We start from the raw sequence: 19,828 nt of genomic DNA, 5'->3' as shown, positions 1-19,828 counted from the left end.
GATGTAATAACCCCAGCCTCTGGGGAGGGTTGTCTTTCAGCCAAACCATGGTTGCTTTTTAGCATGGACAAGGCGTCCAGACTTCCATATGCTGTAATCGTTTACAAATCATTTTTCCAGCTCTCCAACTACTCACCACATTATCCATTTTCTTCAAGGAAGTCTTTTGCTTTTGATCCTTACTTTGTGTTGTCCTGTTTAGGAAGTTTGTGTAGTCCTGTTTAGAAAGAACTCCTTACACTTGTTTTCTGGAGGGAAATTGGAGAAAGTATTGGCTACTTTCATGTTGGGAAGGAAAGACCTGTAGGCTACAGCTTCTACTGGGAGGCCCAAGAGGGTGAGCTCAGAAAATGTTTTCTTTGCTTTCTGTTTGGCCAAGAGATTCCTTGGTGACATCCAGGCCTGGGAACCTCTATTCCCATAATGGTTCCTCTTCCTCTTTCTAGCCAGGTGGAAAAGTCAATGTTAAGATCAGAGAATTTTTGTCCCTCTTTAGGGTCTTCTATTGGGACAGAATTGATTCTTTAGTATCATTTTACAGGAATTTATAAATAGCATCTTCAACACAAACTAAACGTTTCTTCTAAAAAGTTTGCCTCTTTCGCCATGTGTGCCTTTTCTAGCTCTTTTTTTTTAAAAGATAGGTTCTAATTGAAGTGCTTTCCTTATTATGTATGTAGAAAAACATTTTTGCCCAAAGGTTTAAAGGGCAACAGTTGGAAGTATCTCCCTTAATTTCCATCTCCTTGCTTGTTTTTCCTTTGCAATGTGAATAAAGGGGCCCAGCCATTTGGTTCTAGGGGAAAAAACACAAAGTGCTCCATTGGGTTAGTTTGCTCTCTGCACATCCCAGGCAGCCCCTGGCTTTGTTCCTGTGGGACGTGTGGAGGAGGCTAGATTAACTATTCAAGCAAAAAAAAGTAGGGGGTAGGTTGTACACTTAAAATCAAAGTCGAGCCTGGACAGAACTCAAGTGGCCAAAACTGGAGGAGGCTACCTTCCCTTCAAAGCTTGAGAACAATAAGAATCTTATTAGCTTGTGAGAGTACAGTTGAAAAGACAGCTTAACTATCAAGATTTAATATTATTATTTGTTCAACAGGAAGAATGTGATCTTTTAAAAAATCTATACTTTTATTTTTTAAATTAGAAAAAGTCATCCACCTTCACTTCAAGGCACATGATATCACAGGAAGTTTGTCCTTGGGGTATTCTGAAGCCAGTTTTTACAGTCATTTATTTATAATGCATCTAGACAGCACATTTTATAAAACAAAACCAACTTTGTTTAAATGGTGAGAGAAAACATTAGCATACTGGGGGAAGCAGAAGGGCCTCTTTTGTTGCCAGGGCTAACCATCTGCCATTAGAAAAGTAGGAGAGGAAGAAAAAAAACACCCAGATAACTAAGAACTGAGCTTTTTAATGAAATTTAGTAAAAGCTAAACACTGCAAATGTATTATTATTGAAGAATTGTGTAAAAGAAATGGTATAAGGGATCTTACCAGAGAAATGTGTGACCTGAAAAGAGGTTGGACCAGTCATGAAGAGTGAAAACTCAGAAATGCAACTGTTCATCTCATGCTCCTTTGGTATCTAGAAAGTGACAAACAATCTAAACAAAGATCTCCAGTACATTGGGGGACCATCTGTGGAAGATTTATAGGATGAAAAGAAGACAGTCAAAACTTATTAAGTGCCAAGCACGTCGTTACATGTCTACAACTTAATAAATTTCCTTTCTTCTTTCTTTCTGGTCACTTTGTTAAGCACTTTACAAATATTATCTCATTTCATCCTCACAATAACCATAAGCAGTAGATTCTATTATTTACAGTTGAGGAAACTGAGGCAGACAGAGGTTAAATGACTTGCCTACAATCACATTGCTAATAAATATCTGAGACCACATTTCACCCCAAGTCAAACTCTATCTACCAAAATATTGGCATAATTGCCAGTATCTTTTTTGGACTTGGATGGTTGCAAAACCTCCAACAAAGTCCAGCTTTAATGTGTCATCATAACATGAAGTTGATCCAGACTTCCTAGAAATAAGCCAGCTGAGTAAGAGCTTTGGAGGTTACTACCAAGCGTGGTTCTGACTGATGATGGACTGTCATCCTATGGCCAGCTTTATTACTTTAGGGAGGTTCATCCTCATAGGCTTCACTATTAGGATAACAGACATATTTGAAAAAAAAACTCATGAAATCATCACTAAGTCATGGAGGGAATTATTTGAGTACTGGTGGAAGAAATATTGTTGTCAATGAAATACTGAGTCTATCAAAAAATTATTTGTAGACTCCAATAAGCATAGGTAAAAATAATTATTAGAGACTTTAAGCACTCTGCGACCATAAAACAAGTAACAAAATCAAGGAATGGTGATGCAAATGGAATTTGACTCCCCTCATTTGTAAATAATTTATCTTCATATAAATTTTGGTTTGAAGATGATGATGATGCTTGTCCTTTCTAAAGACGAACTATGACATCAAGAGAGGTGATGCTATGACAAATATGTGAACTGGATTTTGGTGATGGGGTGCTACACAAAGTCACCAGTCACACTTTCTCCTCCAGAGGAATCTGGGTCCAGTGGCCAGATATGAGACAGGACAAATGGAGATGGCCCTGGTTGCAAGGAAGTCAGGGTTAAATGACTTGCCTAAGGTCACACAGTCAGTACAATGTCAAGTGTCTGAGCCTGGATTAGAACCCCCATCCTCCAGACTCCAAGGTCAGTGCTCTATCCACTGTAATTATTAAATTTCAATTTAAAAAATTTATTAAATAGCTTTTAATGGGTCAAACACTATGTTAAGTACTATGGATACAAAACTAAAAATCAAACAGTCCCTATCCTCTAGAAGCTGACATTCTACTGAATGAATATACCTTAGTGTCTCAAGATTATCATTCTAGAACTGGAAGAAATTTCAGAGAACATCTAGTCAAACCTCATTACTCTTCAGATAACCAAACTGAAGCCCAATTAATTAAGACATTTGCCCAAGGTCCCTCAATTAGTACATGCCAGAAACTGGATTTGAACTAAGAATTCCTGATTATTGATTTAGTATTCTTTCCTCTCCACTGTGGAAAATGAAAGAAATTTGAAGTAACTTCTAATCATTAACAATTTCTGATCCCTTGAGTAAAGAAAATAGATGCCAAATTTCAACTTTCATTGGCAGATACAATGGAAACATTGAAAACATGACCTATTTAATATCACCCATAGAGACAAAGATAAAGAAAAAGAAGATAAAAGAATTAGGATCATTTCTGCTAGTGAAGAGGAGAATATAGGAGGAAAATAGTTTAAATAGTTAAAATGTTCCAAGTCAATGGAGCTATGATCATAATTATATAGTGATATCAATAGGAAGCAACTATTGCCACCAGAGCTTATTTTTGTCCATTAGCCAGGCAATTAGCATTCAAAAATCCATGTGAATGCAATAGAGTTTGAGAAATCATTTGGTTCATTCTTCCACATTCATACAAAATCACAATTAAATTATCCCAGGCAGATAAGTATCCAAAGATGTCCAGTGAAAAAAATTTGACTTCTTTTTTAATAGTTCTCATTGTTAGAAATTCACCTTATATTTGACCTAAATAAAATTTAAGCATCTCCCCCCCCCCCCCATTTGTTCTCTGAGCCAGCAGAAAACACTTAAAAATTTATCTTTATTCTGGGTAAATAGGTGGCACTACAGTTGATAGCATGCCTGTCCTGGAGTCAGAAAGACTAATCTTCCCAAGGTCAAATCTGGCTTCAGACATTTATTAGCTTTGTTATCCTGGGCAGGTCACTTAACTCTGTTTGCCTCAGTTTCCTCATCTGTGAAATGAGTTGGAGAAGGAAATGGCAAACCACTCCAGTATCTTGTCAAAAAACCCATATGGAGTCATGAAGAATCACACTCAACTAAAAAAACTAAACAATAACAATCTAGGAGATTACAGGGATACTGCAATAAAAGAACAGCTAGAAAGTATCTTTTATGATGGGGGTTCAAATAAAGTAAGAAACCGCAGTCCTTGTTCTCAGGGAAACTTACACTGATGGTAGAGACAATATAATATCATCTATGTAAATGTAAGATAGATACAAAATGAAAGAGATTCTGAGAAGACATTGGTGACTAAGTGGATGGACAGAGAAAGACATGGAAGAGATAGGATTTGAACTAAGTCTGGTAGTAATGGAAGTCAAAAGGCGGAGGTGAGAGAGTTGAAGCATAAAGTCGTGGTAGACAGATGGTGAAAAGACACGGAGAAACTTCCCTAAGTCAGAGCCATGATGGCAGAGTGGAGTAAACATTCAGCTGAGCTTTCCCAGCATTTCCCTACAAATAACTTAAACACAATACCTCAAACTGAATTCTGGAGTGGCAGAGCCAACCAAAGGTCAGAATGAGACGTTCTCTCAGCCCAAGACAACTTAGAAGGTCAGAGCAAGTGACCTGTAACATAAGGATGAAGGCTGACCCAGAGCCCATGTGGATGCAAAGCTCATTCCAGAAGAGCAGTGACCATATTTCTTCCCAAATCACACCTCCTTGGACCCAAACCCGAAAACTCCTAAGCCTCAGACCTACACCTGACAACAGAAGTATGACAAATCCTGGAACTTGGGATAGTCTCGCTGTCCCTGCCCCCACTAGAAACAGAACTGAACTTTTATATAAAGTTCAAACTCAAGAAATAGGCTTGAAAAATGAACAAACAACAACAAAAAGTACCTGACCATAAAAAACAGACCACAAACTTAGAAGACAAAGATGTCAAAATAACTATAAACAAAGTTTCAAAAAGGGGAAATAAATGAAAATTTGACACAAGCCCAGTAAGAATTCCTGGAAAAGCTGTAAAAAAATTTGAAATTGGGTAAATAAATGAGAAAAAGAGAAGACAATTATGAAAAGAAATAATAATGGTTTGATAAAAGAGGAACCAAAAAAGTTAGATATGATAGAACTCTGGAGAAAACTGAATGGAAACAGAAAGAAAATATACATTTTTCTCAGCTATACATGGCACCTTTACAAAAATTGAGCATTTGGACATAAAATACTCACAACCAAATGCAGAAAAGTATAAATATTAAATGCACCTTTTTCAGTCATGAAGCAGTGAAAATTACAACTAATAAAGGACCATGGAAGCAAACATTAAAAATTAATTAGAAATTAAATTATTTAATCCTATAGAATGGGTGGTCCAAAGAACAAATTATACAAATGATCAATAATTTCATTAAAGAGAAAGACAACAGTGAGATAACATGCCAAAATTTGTGGAATAAGGTAAAAGCAGAACTTGGGGAAAATTTTATATCTCTAAATGTTTACATCAGTAAAAGAAAGGGCAAATAGATGAATTGGACATACAATAAAAATAAAACTAGAAAAATAACAAATTTAAAGTTTCCAATTAAACAACAAAATTGGAAATCCCAGATAACAAAGGAGAAACTAATAAAATTGAAAGTTTTTTAAAAAAATCATTGAACTAATAAATGAATCTAAGATCTGGTTTTATGAAGAAAAACACTTAAATGGATACAGTTTATTTTTTTAAAAAAGAAATAAAATCAAATTGACAGTATCAAAAATAAAAGATGTGAATGTACCACCAATGAAGAAGAAATTAAAGCAATTTGTGCAAATTATTTTGCCCAATTATATGCAAATAAAATTGATTGTCTAAATGAAGTGGATGAGAAAGCATTGGAATAAATGGAACTACTTGTAAGTAGTATCTTTCCAAAACCAATAGCAAGAATTATTTTTAAAGGGGATAAACTTGAAACTTTCCCAATAAGATCAATGGTGAAGCAAGGATCTCCATTATCACAACTACTGTACGATGCTGCATTAGAAGAACTAGCTATAGCAATAAGGCAGAAAAAAGGAGTTGAAGGGGAAAAGGTAAACAGCAAAGAAACAAAACTTTCACTCATTGCAGATGATATCATAGTATACTTAGAGAACTCCAGAAAATAAATTTTTTAAAAAAATTAGCTGAAGCAATTAAGAAAGTCAGCAAAAGTTTCAGGATATAAAAGAAGCCCACATCAATCATGAAATTGAAAAGAGAAATTCCTTATAAATTAATTGCAAACCATTTGAAATACATAGGAGTCTACTACCAAGTGAAACCTAAGGACTATGTGACCACAATTACAAAACACTTCTCACAAAGACAGATCTAAACAACTTAGAGAAATAGTAATTGCTCATGGGTAGGCCAAATCAGAAGTGACAATTCCATCTAAGTTAATTTACTTATTCAGTCCCATACCAGTCAAACTACTAAAGAATTATTTCATAGAACTAGAGAAATAATAACAAAATTCATCTGGAAGAACAAAAGGTCATGGTTACCTAGAGAATGGATGGAAAAAAATATGGAGAGTAGTCTAGCGGTAACAGATTTTAATCTATATTATAAAACAATAATCATCAAAATACTGGTACTAGCTAAAAAAAAAGGTGGGGAGAAGCTAGGTTGTACAGTGGATAGAGCACTGACCCTGGAGTCAGGAGGACCTGAGTTCAAATCTGGATTCAGATATTTAATAATTACCTAGCTGTGTGACCTTGGCCAAGTCACTTAACTCCTTTGCCTTGCAAAAAAGAAAAATAGAATGGTGGATCTGTGGAATAGGTTCGGTAGACAATACACAGGAGTAAATGACCCTAGTAATCTAGAATCTGCTAAATAGAAAGATCTAAGTTTGGGGGGATAAGAACTCACCATTTGAAAAAATACTGGGAAAAGTGGAAAGTAGTTTGGCATATACCAACATCTCATACCATATACATATGTAAGTTTGGGAAACATGAGAAAATGTGCCTGTTGGTAGACTTGTAAAGTGACCCAACCATTCTGGAAAGCAATTGTAACTATGCCCAAACAAAGGACTATAATATTGTACATACCCTCCCACTGAGCAAAACCCCTACTAGGTCTGTATCTCAAAGTGATCAAAGAAAAGGGAAAAGGACTTGTTTGGACAAAAATATTTTAGTAATTCTCTTTGTAATGGCAAAGAATTGGAAATTGAGGGAATGTCCATCAAATGGGGAACTGCTGAACAAGTTATAGTATACAATTGTTATGGAATACTATCATACTATAGGAAATTAAGCAGATTGATTTCAGAAAAACCTGGAAAGTCCCACATGAACTGATACAGAACACTGCACATAGAAGCAATAATATTATGATGGCCATCTATGAAAGACTTGCTACTCTTATAATGATCCAAGACAATTCTGAAGGACTTAATTTGGAAAATGCTATCCACTTCCAGAGAGAGGACTGATGAGCTCTGAGTGCAGATTGAAGAATAATTTTTTAACTTTCTTTATTGGAGGTGGGGGTGGGAGTATTATGTGTGTAATTTCTGTTGGAACATGGCTAATATGAAAATATTTTGCATGACAAAAGAAAAGGATATAGACATGGAAGATGTGATATTTTGTTGGAAGAACTACAAGTAGACCAATGTTGGCTAGAACATAGTGTATGGAAGAAGTACTGGAAAAGGAGAAAGGACCCAAGTTATCTAGGGCTTTAAATGTCAAACAAAGAAGACTATATTTTATCTTTCAGATAATAGGAAGCTGCTAGAATTCATTGAGAGGTGGTATGCAGGGAGATATGCAATGTGTGATCATGATCTTACTCTGGCACTAAGGAGATGGTGGAATGCAAAGAAGATAAGGAGATAAGGAGAACTGTAGCTTTTTTTAATATAGCTTCAAACTATTTTTGTGAAAAAGATGTTGAGATGAGGACAATTGACACAATTAGATTAAAAATTGATTGAATGATTTGTTATTCAAATCGATTCAATGAATTGTTAATAGTTTTAAGGTCAGCTTGAATCAGTCTGTTAGTAACAGTGCAAATGAGCAAATTCTTAACTTCTGCATAGCTAAAAATCAGATTGGAAGACATGATTAAGCTTCCTCCAACTCTTAAGTTCATAATAGGTTCTACAGGCAGTTAACAAAGATGGCCCCATTGGATCTATCTGTAGGGCTGATTACACACTGCTATGGGTCTTTTCTTTTAGCACCCCATGGTGTCTTCTTCCTGTTGACAGCAGTGAGAAGTTGTTACACCAATTGCTTAAGATAAATCTCATGTCTAATTCCTAATGCTGAAAAGATATAGGAATATTTTAGATTATCTTGACTAAAATTTAACACTTTGTAGGCTTTCCTATCTTGTGCTTGTCACTTTGACAATATTGTCACTGAAAATGAAAATAAAGATTTAAAGGATCCTAGAATCCCAGAGTTGGAAGTATTCCAAGTGACCATCCAATCCAACCACAACAAAAGGTGATCCAGTTTTCACTTGAAGTCTTGAAAACTTTTGATGAAGGAGATCCCATTACCTCCTAAATCTTAATCTACCTCCCAATAACTCATAGTTATCCAAGTTCTGCTTTCTAGAACCAAAGCCAAGGTAATTCCACTTCCACATGTCAGGTCTTTAGATATGGGAAACAGGTAACCATGTTCCGTTCAAGTCTTCATTGTTTGCTTCAACTAATTCTCATCATTTGTATTTTCAACATGTGAATTTTGCTTTCAAGAGACAGCTTGTGGGGGAAAAAAAAAGTGAAACAGTCCAAGTTAAATTGAACCTTGTTGATAGCTGAAATTGAGGGTAATGCTTCATGAAAACCAAAATATATCATATTAATGTATTATTAAAAATGTATTGAGCACTCAGTGGGAAAACTATGATTCATAAAGCATGACTCTGGTTTAATTAAATTAAAAGCTTTGGTTTTTTGAGAGGGTATAGTGCAATAACATGTTTATCTTAAATAAATTATTCTCCCTTCAGGCAATTTTAAGACTTTTGTATTTTATTTTTTCTTCTATTTGGGTCTAATAATAAAACTGGACTAAATTATGCTTTCTCTAGGGCAGCCACAGATCACAACATCGACAATACAACAGAGATCCTCAGAGAGTGGCTGAAGAATGTGCAGAAATTATACCACTATGTGGAATGGAGACCTATGGATGACCCTCAGTGAGTATCAAGGACAAAGCACTGACTACTCCTCATTCTGAACAGATGCCTTTTATCTCAAAATATATTGTAAGCTCCAATGGACATTTTTTTTTGTAAATTTCTCAATATAGAGGTCATTACTTTGCCGACACAGTACCATGAATGCATATATTAAAAATAAAAAATCTTACTCATTATTGTTTGTTATGCCCAATGCCAGTCTAATTTTAGTTTAAGGAAGACTATTTTAGGAATATAGTGAATTCTAAACAAGAGCTTAGGGAACATTACATAATATAGGTAATTTCCATTACATTAAAATAAAAGGTTTTTGCACAAAGAAAACCAATACAACCAAGAGTAAAAGAAAAAAAAGGGAAAACTGGTGGGAAAGGAAGGATTTTACAGAAAGTTTCCTCTGATAAAATTTCATTTCATTTTTTTATATTTATGAAACACTGTGTCACCAAGTTGCCCCCTTAAAATCTCATTTCTTAAGCATGTAGGCAAATGAGTAAAATTTATGAGAATATCATTCCTCATTTGATAAACGATTAAAGCAGTTTTCAGATGAAGAAATCAAAGTTAATATAGCATATTCCAATATAATGAAAATTTCTATGTAGTGAAGAAAAAGACATTCAAGATCCAGCATAAAGATTACATATCAAGCAAAGTTTAAAACTGCTAAGTCTGTCATAGTTGATCATCACACAATGTTGCTGTTAATGTGGACAGTGTTCTCCTGGTTCTGCTCACTTTACTCAGCATCAGTTCATTGAGTCTTTCCAGAATTTTCTGAGGTCCTCCTATTCACTATTTCTTACAGAACAATATTAACAGTACCAAATCATTTGGGGAAAAACCAAAAAACTAAAATTGTTTATGAGGAGGACAAGAAGCTTGAAGATTAAGATAAGTGTCCCTTAACAGGATCATTTGGAGAGACTGGCAAGAAATATAGTTAATCCAGATCATCCAGAGATTATTTAGATATTAAATTGGATAGAATTTCTCAAGCAATTTATTCTCATTGGTGACAAGAGTGGAATATTTGAATTTTACCATTTCTATATTAATTTGAGCTTCACATTACCCCTGTGGGATAGGCACTTCATGTACTATTAACTGCATTTTACAATTAAGAAAATCCAGATTCTCAGAGAGGGTAAGTGGTTTGCTTATGATTATGTAGCTAATAAGTGTTTGAGACGGTATTCCAACAAAAACTTTTCTTATGCTAAGTCTAGTACTCGATCCTCATTGCTATGCTTCCTCTATTGGTTGTTTAAAGTGGTTATATAATGTACCCAAATATTTAATTTCATGTCACCCAGAATTGTCATTTTGGGACCAATCATCTTATAGTACTCATGAATAAAGGGAAAGGAAAAAGACACCATGAAAATGATGACAGTAAACACATCTACCACATGACAAAAGTAGAGATATTTGATGAAAGAATTCAATACAATCCTTGGAATTAAGTCTTAACCAGTTTGTATTGTACTATCTGACATCAGAGCAATTAGAGTAAAAAAAAATAATGAGAAATATGGATCATAATGCCACTAATGAAACCCTAGACCTGTTTTTGTTTGTGTTTCAATCTCTTGCTCTTCTGCCTTTTTTTAACTTTAAGATCTTGAGTCACTAGAAGATGGAATTCACCAGGAGTAAGCTTGTCTTCTATAAGACAGAAAAAGGGAGAGCTATAGAGATGACAGTCCCAAAAGAATTTTCAATGGTGAATGTTTTAGGAAAGTAGGGTCCACCGAGTCAATATTTCTTATTATAGTAATTGTGAATATTCAAAATAGTCCCTCTACATTACTGTAGAGTAATTTAAAAGCCGTAACAGTGTGATTGTATTTATTTCCAAGGGTTGACAGAGTTCAGACACAGCTGTGGGCAACTATTAGAACTAAAAAGGGACAAATTCTACTTGTTCTGGTCCATAGTCTCACTTCATCTAGAGTTTCTACTGAGAAATTTATTTAGAAACTGGGGAATAGGAATAAATTTTGCATCCTCTGGGAACCTCTCCCCACATCCAGATGTTTTGAGGTTGCTTGAGGGGATTGTTCTCAACCTTTCCTTCGCTTCTTTCATTAAAAATAGAGGGGAAATAGTTGAGTGTTTTGAGCAGCTGCCTCAGAAGTTGAAACAAAACAGGAATGCAGTCATCTTTCCCTTCTTTCTTAGGTCTTATCCTGATGAAATTGGACCAAAGCACTGGCCAGGTTCCCGGTTTACCCACGTGATGAAACTCCGGCAGGCTGCCCTTCGAACTGCGAGGGAAAAATGGTCAGACTACATCCTGGTAAAAACAGATGTTTTGATTTCTTGAGTATATCCAAAGCAATTGTCTAACAGTTGTGTGCAGTGAAATCAAAATGGACCTTTTGTCTTCAACCTCACAGGTTCACAGGTTGTAGTTGTAGATTAACGGCCTTTAAACCACACATAAGGCAACTGAGGCATACAGAGGTTAAGTGACTTGTTTAGGATCACATATGCTAGTAAGTGTCTAAAGCTGGATTTGAACTTAGGTCTTCCTAGCTTCTATTCACTGCACCACCATGCTGTAGTATCTAATTCAATGATCATTGGAACTCTGGCATCAAGGCTGGTCTTTGCACTCATCTGAGTTCTAATGTTTTTCTTTATATCATTGAGGTCATTGTGACTCCTGGTTAGGTATATACTTCATCCTGCAAGAATTCAGAAGTCTTTGAATTCCTCTTATTCCTCATTTCCTTGATGGTCCAAGAACATCTCTCAATTTATTCAACCATTCATTTCTCAATTAATGAACAATTAGCTTATCTCCTGTTTCTTACTAAAATAAAAAGTGCTGGTAAACATATTATAAAAGTCTTCAGACTCCTTAGGGTTAATTCCCAGTAGTGATATTACTGAAGTTATGAATAGTTTAATTGCTTTTCTAACATTGCTTCAAACTGTTTTTCAGAATAGTTCCATCAATAGCATATTGGTGATCCAAAACTGTCTGAACCCATTTGATGGGGGGGTATAGTAAAACCATAGTGATTCAATTTGTATTTCTGTAATTATGAATGATTTACATATTTCATCAGATATTCTCATTTAATCTAAAAATCATTCCTTCATATCCTCTGATCATGTATGGTAGGTGAAAAGAGCATTGGCCCTGGAATGAATTCAAATCTGATCTCAGACACTAGCTGTATGATCCTGGGCAAGTCACTTAACCCTGTCTGCCTCAATTCCCTCATGTATAAAATAACCTGGAGATGGAAATGGCAAACCAATTCAGTATTTTTGCTAGATAACCCCAAATATGGGTCATAAGGAATCAGATATGACTGAAAATGATTCAATAACAAAATCCTCTGGTATTATGACTCTTGGTCTTACATCCAAGATGCAAAGGGAATTAATAGAAACTTATCAGATCTTTATCAAAAAATATTTGAAGTAAATATTTTTCTATCACTAATTTATTGTAATTATAGAGATTTTTAACTGCATTCATTCCTCCTTAGGCCCATATAGGAAATAATTCTTCAGTTTGGCTCTTTTCTTAATTTGGAAACCATTTTGAAATTTTATTTATATATTTATAAATATATTTCAGGGCAATCAATTAACTCTTGGCACTCTAAGTCAGGATGTCAAACTCTCAAGCTATGGATAGCAAACAAAAATCCCTTATGGACCTGAACCAGAATAAAATGTAATCGGTAACTTTTTTCCTTTTACTTTACTTTTTGCAAGGCAATGGGGCTAAGTGGCTTGCCCAAAGCCACACAGCTAGGTAATTATTAAGTGTCTGAGGTCAGATTTGAACTCATGACTCCAGTACCGGTGCTCTATCCACTGTGCCACCTAGCTGCCCAATTGGTAATTTTTTTTAACAAAATAAAAGTACGATACAACATAGACGATGTTAATTTGTGGTTTTCTAAATTAATATGCAGCCTTCAGAGAGCTGATTTTCTTTGAATATGGTAATTTTTTGAGCCTATAAACAGGAGATAAGGTTCTGAATGGTACTGGTAGAGAAAATTTTCTTATCTGGGACATGGTTCTACCAGTAAAACATGCCCAAGAAGTTCCTTCTACTGTTATAGGTCCCATACTTATCCATTACTGTCCTTGTTACTATTGATAGCAATTCTAAAATTATCATAAGTAAAATAAATGAATGTAGCTATCCTGATTTTTATATCTAAAAATGGTAATAATTACCCCTAATGTTCTTCCATTATTTATAATGAAGCCTCTTTCTTTTGAAAAGATGCTTTTTAATCATATTAAGAAAATTCCTTCTAATCCTGCTACTTTGATGGTTTAAAAATTGTGAGTGTTATTTTATAAATGAGTTCTTTTATAGCTGTTTAAATGATTTATATTATATTATATTGTATTTTTGGACTTGGTCTCCCAATCTCTCCCAGATTGGTAATGTAATGACCACTCTTAGGCTCAATACCAATTTGAAAGTCAGTCTGGAAGTTTTCAGTTGCTTTCTGCTCGAGTCAGTTAATCCCTCCTTAGATAGACTGGTGGCCCACCATTTAAATATTGGTGTTGGATTTTGCCTATAAATCCAAATGACATTTTTTTAACTAGATAAAAGTGATCATTCTTTGTCTCATCTCTTTCTTAGCTAGCCTTAATCACTGAACAGGTATTGCCTCAAGTCAAAATGTGATTTGAGATCTTAGTTTAAAAAAGGCCAAGGTCTCCCACTGCATCCAGAGCCATCTCTGGTTGTCCTAATCTATATCTGGCCACTGGACCCAGATGGTTCCAGAAGTCAAAGTGGGGCCAGTGACTGCATAGCACCCCCTCACTTAAATCTCATTCACTTACATGTCCATGGCATCACCTCCTGATGTCATGGATCTTCACTGAGAATGAAGGACAAACAACATCACAACTGTAACTCAGAATTATTCAGATTAATCTATCCACCAGCTTCCATCTCCCCAGGAGGAGGGATTATAAATTTGGGTTACCACATCTAGCTAATCTAATGATTTTTATTCTTTCTGTCTTATTGATTTATTATATGAATAGTTTCCTTAAATTTGAACCACATTTTCATTCATAATACATCTCCTACTTGGTCATTATGAAATGCGTGTGTGTATATATACACACACACACACACACACACACACACACACACACACACACAACACATATATATATATATATATATATAATATACACATATATGTGCATGTATATTACTGTGATTGTTTGGGGGGCTGCAATGTATATGAAGTTTATATACTGTAGAGTATAATGTGTGTTTATGTCCAGATATATCATATGGCTATGTAAATGAGTGGTTATTTGTTTTCCTCCTCAATCATTTCTTGCATTCTTTTCCAAAATCTACTTCATTCTCTTTAATAAATGATAAATTTAATATAGTATACTTTATGATATTATAATATGCCCTACTGTACCATGTATGTGTACACACATGTATATATATTTTATATAATATTTTACAGATTAATGATAGTTCTTATATTGTTAATATCACAAATAATATTTCCTTAATAATCAAGCTGTAGTTGTTTTATCTTTCTTCTTTTGGAGGAAGACTAACTTGCATTTTGCACACAGATATTTTAATTACTTTTGGAAAAAATAGCACTAGTTTTTCAGAATACTGCAGCATTCTTATCAACTGACAATAAGATGCTTTGTTTTCTTCTAGCTCTTGTTGCTAACTGACACTACTAGTTGCCATCACCAATTCCCTATCTTCGGTATCAAGGAATCTCTCACTGGAACTCCTAAGTGAGATCTGTGCTGTTGATTTTACTCACAATACTTTAATTCCAGACTTTTTTGATTTTACTCTATTTTCCTGCACTGCTGGACCAGATAGATTTATCTTCCAGTTAGTCAACACCCCAATTCAGGTGGCTGTTCTCAGCAGCTACTTGCCAGAAAATCATATGAAGAAATCCAGTTTTAATCATTTTTTGCCTTTTTCTTTCTCTTCCCACCTCAGATGCCCTTGTCAGATTTTGCCTGAGAGACATTTATTTCTGTGTTATGCTTTACAGCTGAATTTGTTTTCTGCTTTGTGGATCTCCTTTGATTTCTATTTTGGAGTGGTTGAATTGGTTTTTTTTAATTTCTTCCTTTAGCTATAGCCTCAACTTGTTTATTTCTCCTTTTCTTTTGTATAGCAAAGGCAATGCCTATTGCAGCTGTTTTGACTACATGCTATAGATTTTCAATTCAATACACATTAGTGTTGGGTTTGTTTTTGTTTTTTTTTTGGCAAGACATTATGATAGATATGGAGGGTGATTCAAGGATTTATAAGTAAAATCTTTGCTTTTTTTTAGGTTTTTGCAAGGTGGCTTGCCCAAGGCCACACAGCTAGGTAATTATTAAGTGTCTGAGGCCGGTTTTGAACCCAGGTACTCCTGACTCCAGGGCCGGTGCTCTATCCAAAATCTTTACTTTCAAGGATCTTGTATCCTAGTGGGCAGATATGCCTCATCCATAGAAAAGTAATTGCAGCATACATATGGTTGGCACATTTTCTTGCACATAATAAATATGTGATTAATAAATATTTTTGACTGACTAATTTAAAGAGAAAGATAACTGTAGAGTTTTGGTTAGTGATACCTTGGCTGTGCTTCCAAGGAATCTGGGAATTCTAATGAGAAGAAGTGGGGAGGGATTGGATTCTAGATGTTGGGGACCAGCTGTGCAAAACATACAGGTATTTATATTATTGTATTTTAAATTTTCTGTAATTGTTTACAAATATTCATATAATAATAATAATGCATATCTCATAGGCTTGATAGGAAGAGAAAATCAGAATGATGTTACATGTATGTGAATTATATCCTCATCATCATTACTTTTTCCATAATATTACCTCCATACGCCTGTGTCAGCTTATTCATTAACCTGCTCAAATCACCTATTTATCATATCTGGGTAATACAGTGTGAATTTTACCATTATTGCTTTTATATTTATTTCTTATAAAACTCTAAGATTTTATTTTAGGGATTTGGCCACTATATAACTTTATCCATAATCATTTTCATTTTTAATCACATCTATCTTTTGTAAAATTTTTTTTTTAAATTTCATTTATTTAAGGCAATATGGTTAAGTGACTTGCCCAAGGTCACACAGCTAGACAATTATTAAGTGTCTGAGGTTGGATTTGAACTCAAGTATTCCTGACTCCAGGGCTGATGCTCTATCCACTGTGCCACCAAATTGCCCCTAACCATATCTATATTAATGAGTTCTACTTTGTTTTCTATCTTATGATCCCATTCACTATAGCCCCAGTTTTTCTTAGCTTGACTGTTTAATATCTTTTTGACCAATCTTTAAATTGATATCTGTATAAATCTTTTATAATAATAATATTTCCTTTAGACAACATAATGATTCATTCTAATTTTAAGTATATTTATGACATTTTTTCCTCTGTAAAAAGAGATAGTCCATCTATAGTTAACTTTTTTTTTGCTTTTTTTTCCTTGTTGGAAGACAAGTTAATCTTTTTTTTATTTTGCTGTGCCACTTTGATAACTAAACTTAATTTAACAAAACTAGATACAACCACTAGTGTCATTGTATTTTCAAATTTCCATACTACTTCATGCCCTAAATTGTTGTGTTCTATTGTAGATTCAACAGCTTCTGTCTTTTAACCACCATTTTCTTTATGAATCTGAAAAACCACTTTTAATTATGACTTAAGTCTTTGAATATTTTTATCTCTTACTTTACACTTTCAATTATGACCTAGTTTGGAAAGATATTTACACTTAAATCCTTTTCTCTATGTATTCTTTGGAATTGTTTTGAATTTTAAATGTCAGTCTCTTCCCATCAAGCAGAATGTTTGGAAACTTATTCTGACATCAAAACTTACGTTTTCCAAATTCATACATGTTAACATGCTAGGATTCTTTCCCTCTTTACTTCTGCCTCACAAAATCTCTAACATTCATCATTCACAATGAGGCAAACACTAGTTTCTTCATGCTATCTTTCTTGTTCGCTTTCCCAACTGCTCATATCCTTCTTCCTTACTATTTAAACACTTTATATTTATTTTTTTCTTATTCTGCCTATGGATTCTGAATATACTGGTACATAATGTCTCCTCCACTAGAATGTAAGCTGCTAAGCTTACAGGGCTCATTTGATTTATTTTTTCCTCTGCATCTCCAGAATCTGGTGCAGTGAATTAAATATTTACTTATTGATTGGTTAGTTGGCACAAGCTTTATTTCAGCTTCAACTGGCTTTTTTTATTTTGGTTATATTTATGATTTATGATTCCTTTATTTTTTTAGGGGTTTTTTTTGCAAGGCAATGGGGTTAATTGGCTTGCCCAAGGCCACACAACTCAGGTACTCCTGGCTCCAGGGCCAGTGCTCTATCCACTGTGCCACTTAGCCACCGCTATGATTTCATTCTTAAGGGTGACCTGAAAGATGATTTGCTTTATCACTGTGATTTCTGAAATTTGAAGATGATCTTCTTGGATAATTTAAAATTTAAATTTATTCTTTAGTTCTTTGAATTCTTCCTACATGTAGAGTATCATTTGTCCTTGAATGTGCTAGGAAGTTTCTTGAATAACTCCTTGAAAAGTAATGACTTTATTTTTTTTTTTTATTGTGCTTAGGGACACTCTTATTACTAAAGTTCAGTCTCCTAGATCCATCTTCAAGCTCTGTAACTTTTTCCTTCATTGTTTCCAAATATTTTTCCAATTTGATTATTCAATTCTTCCACATTGACTACAATATCATTCTTCATTCTGCTGCATTTGTTTTGCCTTTTTCCTGCTTTTAATGATGTTTTTATGTTATTTTCCATTTTTGTGAATTTTTTTAAAATTTCCATTCGCAGACTTTTAAAGTTGCATTTGGGTCTTTAATTGTACAGTTTTCTTCGTTGTGTTCAGATAATCCTTTGATTTTGTGTGATATTTATTAGGTAAAATCATGTGTTCTTTCAATTTCTCCCAGAACTTAATTTTTAATAAGTTTGAAGCAAGATTTAAAGATTTTCTTCTTTGAGAAAATTCATTTTTTGTGATTTTTCTTGCTTTGTTTCTAATGTTTCTTCCTTAGACTTTTCTCAATTTGTCCATCTTGTTTCTCTTAAACTTCTATTTTTAAAATTGTATTAGAACTTTCCTTTAGTTTGCTTATTGCCTTTTAATATTTTTCAAGAAATACAATTCCTTTTTATTGACCTATTCCTGTTTTCCAAAGGGAGTTTTATTTCCTTTTGTGCTCTCTTTCTGCCATTTGAATGCATTTTTTTTTAACAAAGGAAAGAGAGATAGTAAAGACAGTTTAACATAGGAATAGCTATCAGGATTTCCAATTTTTGTCCTAGCCTCACTAATAGTCCTCTGTTTCAGTTGGTGAAAGAATGGTTCTTTACACAGCTCTGCTGTTTTCCTATAGCATGAGAAATGACACTAAAGAATCTGTGTCCTGCTGGGAATCTGTGAATAAGGCAAAATGCCCGAAGATTTCTGAGCTCCTCAGAAGAAAGAATTCTCTAATTCTTACAAGGCAGAATGATTATTATGCAAGCTAAAATTTCATTACTGCAGTTAAAATGTGAAATTCTGTACCAGTTTAGCCTTTGTCCCAGAGAACATGTATACTCTAAATGTTTAGGGAAAGAATGGGTTCTTTTCCCCTTCTATGCTCAATTCTAAGGGAAAATTATTGTCCCTGAATTCATTCCAACATTTTTTTCCATGAGTCTTTTAGAATAACTCAGAAAGTTACTTTTAGAATTACTGAGAAAAGTACTGTATTGGGTGTGTAAGCATCATTTTCATCCTCTCAAGAGTGTATTTGGTTTCAATGCACCTGATATTGCCTAATAGTAGAACAGCTGGATACACATCTGTGCTACTCCCAGGAATCAAGGGAGATAATTCTCTTATGCCCCCCAAAAAAGTGTCTGGTCTCCATAGACTTTGGCACACTGACTTCTATGAACTAGAGATCCAGTTTTCTGGGGGGGGTGCTTGGGAAGGGGACAGAAATGACAAGGTCTTAGTTGTCACTATTATTCTAGTGCAGGGAATTCTATTACAGACAGGAACTTTTTATTTCTCTCTGGATGCACACTTTCCCCCACCCAGCCCAACCCCATCCAAAAATGATGTAAAACATCATCTCTTCACTATGTAAATCACCAGTATGTTTTGTAGAAAATGTCACATTTTCTTAAGAATATTTAGATGTTAGGGGTGGCTAGGTGGCACAGTGGATAAAGCACCGGCCTTGGAGTAAGGAGTACCTGGGTGGTCTCAAACCCTTAATAATTACCTAGCTGTGGGGCCTTGGGCAAGCCACTTAACCCCATTTGCCTTACAAAAACCTAAAACAAATATTTAGACCTTTTCTGGCAAAATTTTTTTTTTTGCAACAAGTTTCTCTGATGGACTCATTTCCAAGTTAAACAGAACTGATCTAAATTTATAAGAATGAATCATTTTGCAATTAATACAAGATCAAATGATAAGAGGAGACTTTTTCAAAAGAAATCCAAATACATATATCTATCTATATATCTATATATATATCTATGTAAATATAGATATATATATATATATATAGAAACACCCTGAATCATTAATAAAGAAATGCAAATTAGAGCAACTCTGAGATTTCACTTCAGATCTATTAGACTGGCAAAGATGACTTAAAAAAAGGAAAA

The 19,828-nt window shown here is 34.4% G+C and overlaps 1 protein-coding gene across 1 annotated transcript in view; it reads left to right on the top strand.

The window, feature by feature from the left end:
• The window catches only part of COLGALT2 (collagen beta(1-O)galactosyltransferase 2), a 143,205-nt gene that overhangs the window by 77,694 nt on the left and 45,683 nt on the right, over positions 1–19,828 (top strand). The window contains exons 2-3 of the mRNA XM_074222217.1: positions 8,972–9,082; positions 11,270–11,387. Coding sequence (XP_074078318.1) covers positions 8,972–9,082; positions 11,270–11,387 — 229 coding nt within the window. The remainder of the gene's footprint in view (positions 1–8,971; positions 9,083–11,269; positions 11,388–19,828) is intronic.

This window comes from Macrotis lagotis, chromosome 2 (assembly GCF_037893015.1).
Source record: "Macrotis lagotis isolate mMagLag1 chromosome 2, bilby.v1.9.chrom.fasta, whole genome shotgun sequence".
NCBI lineage: Eukaryota > Metazoa > Chordata > Mammalia > Peramelemorphia > Peramelidae > Macrotis > Macrotis lagotis.
This window is presented reverse-complemented; position numbering and strand designations above follow the sequence as displayed.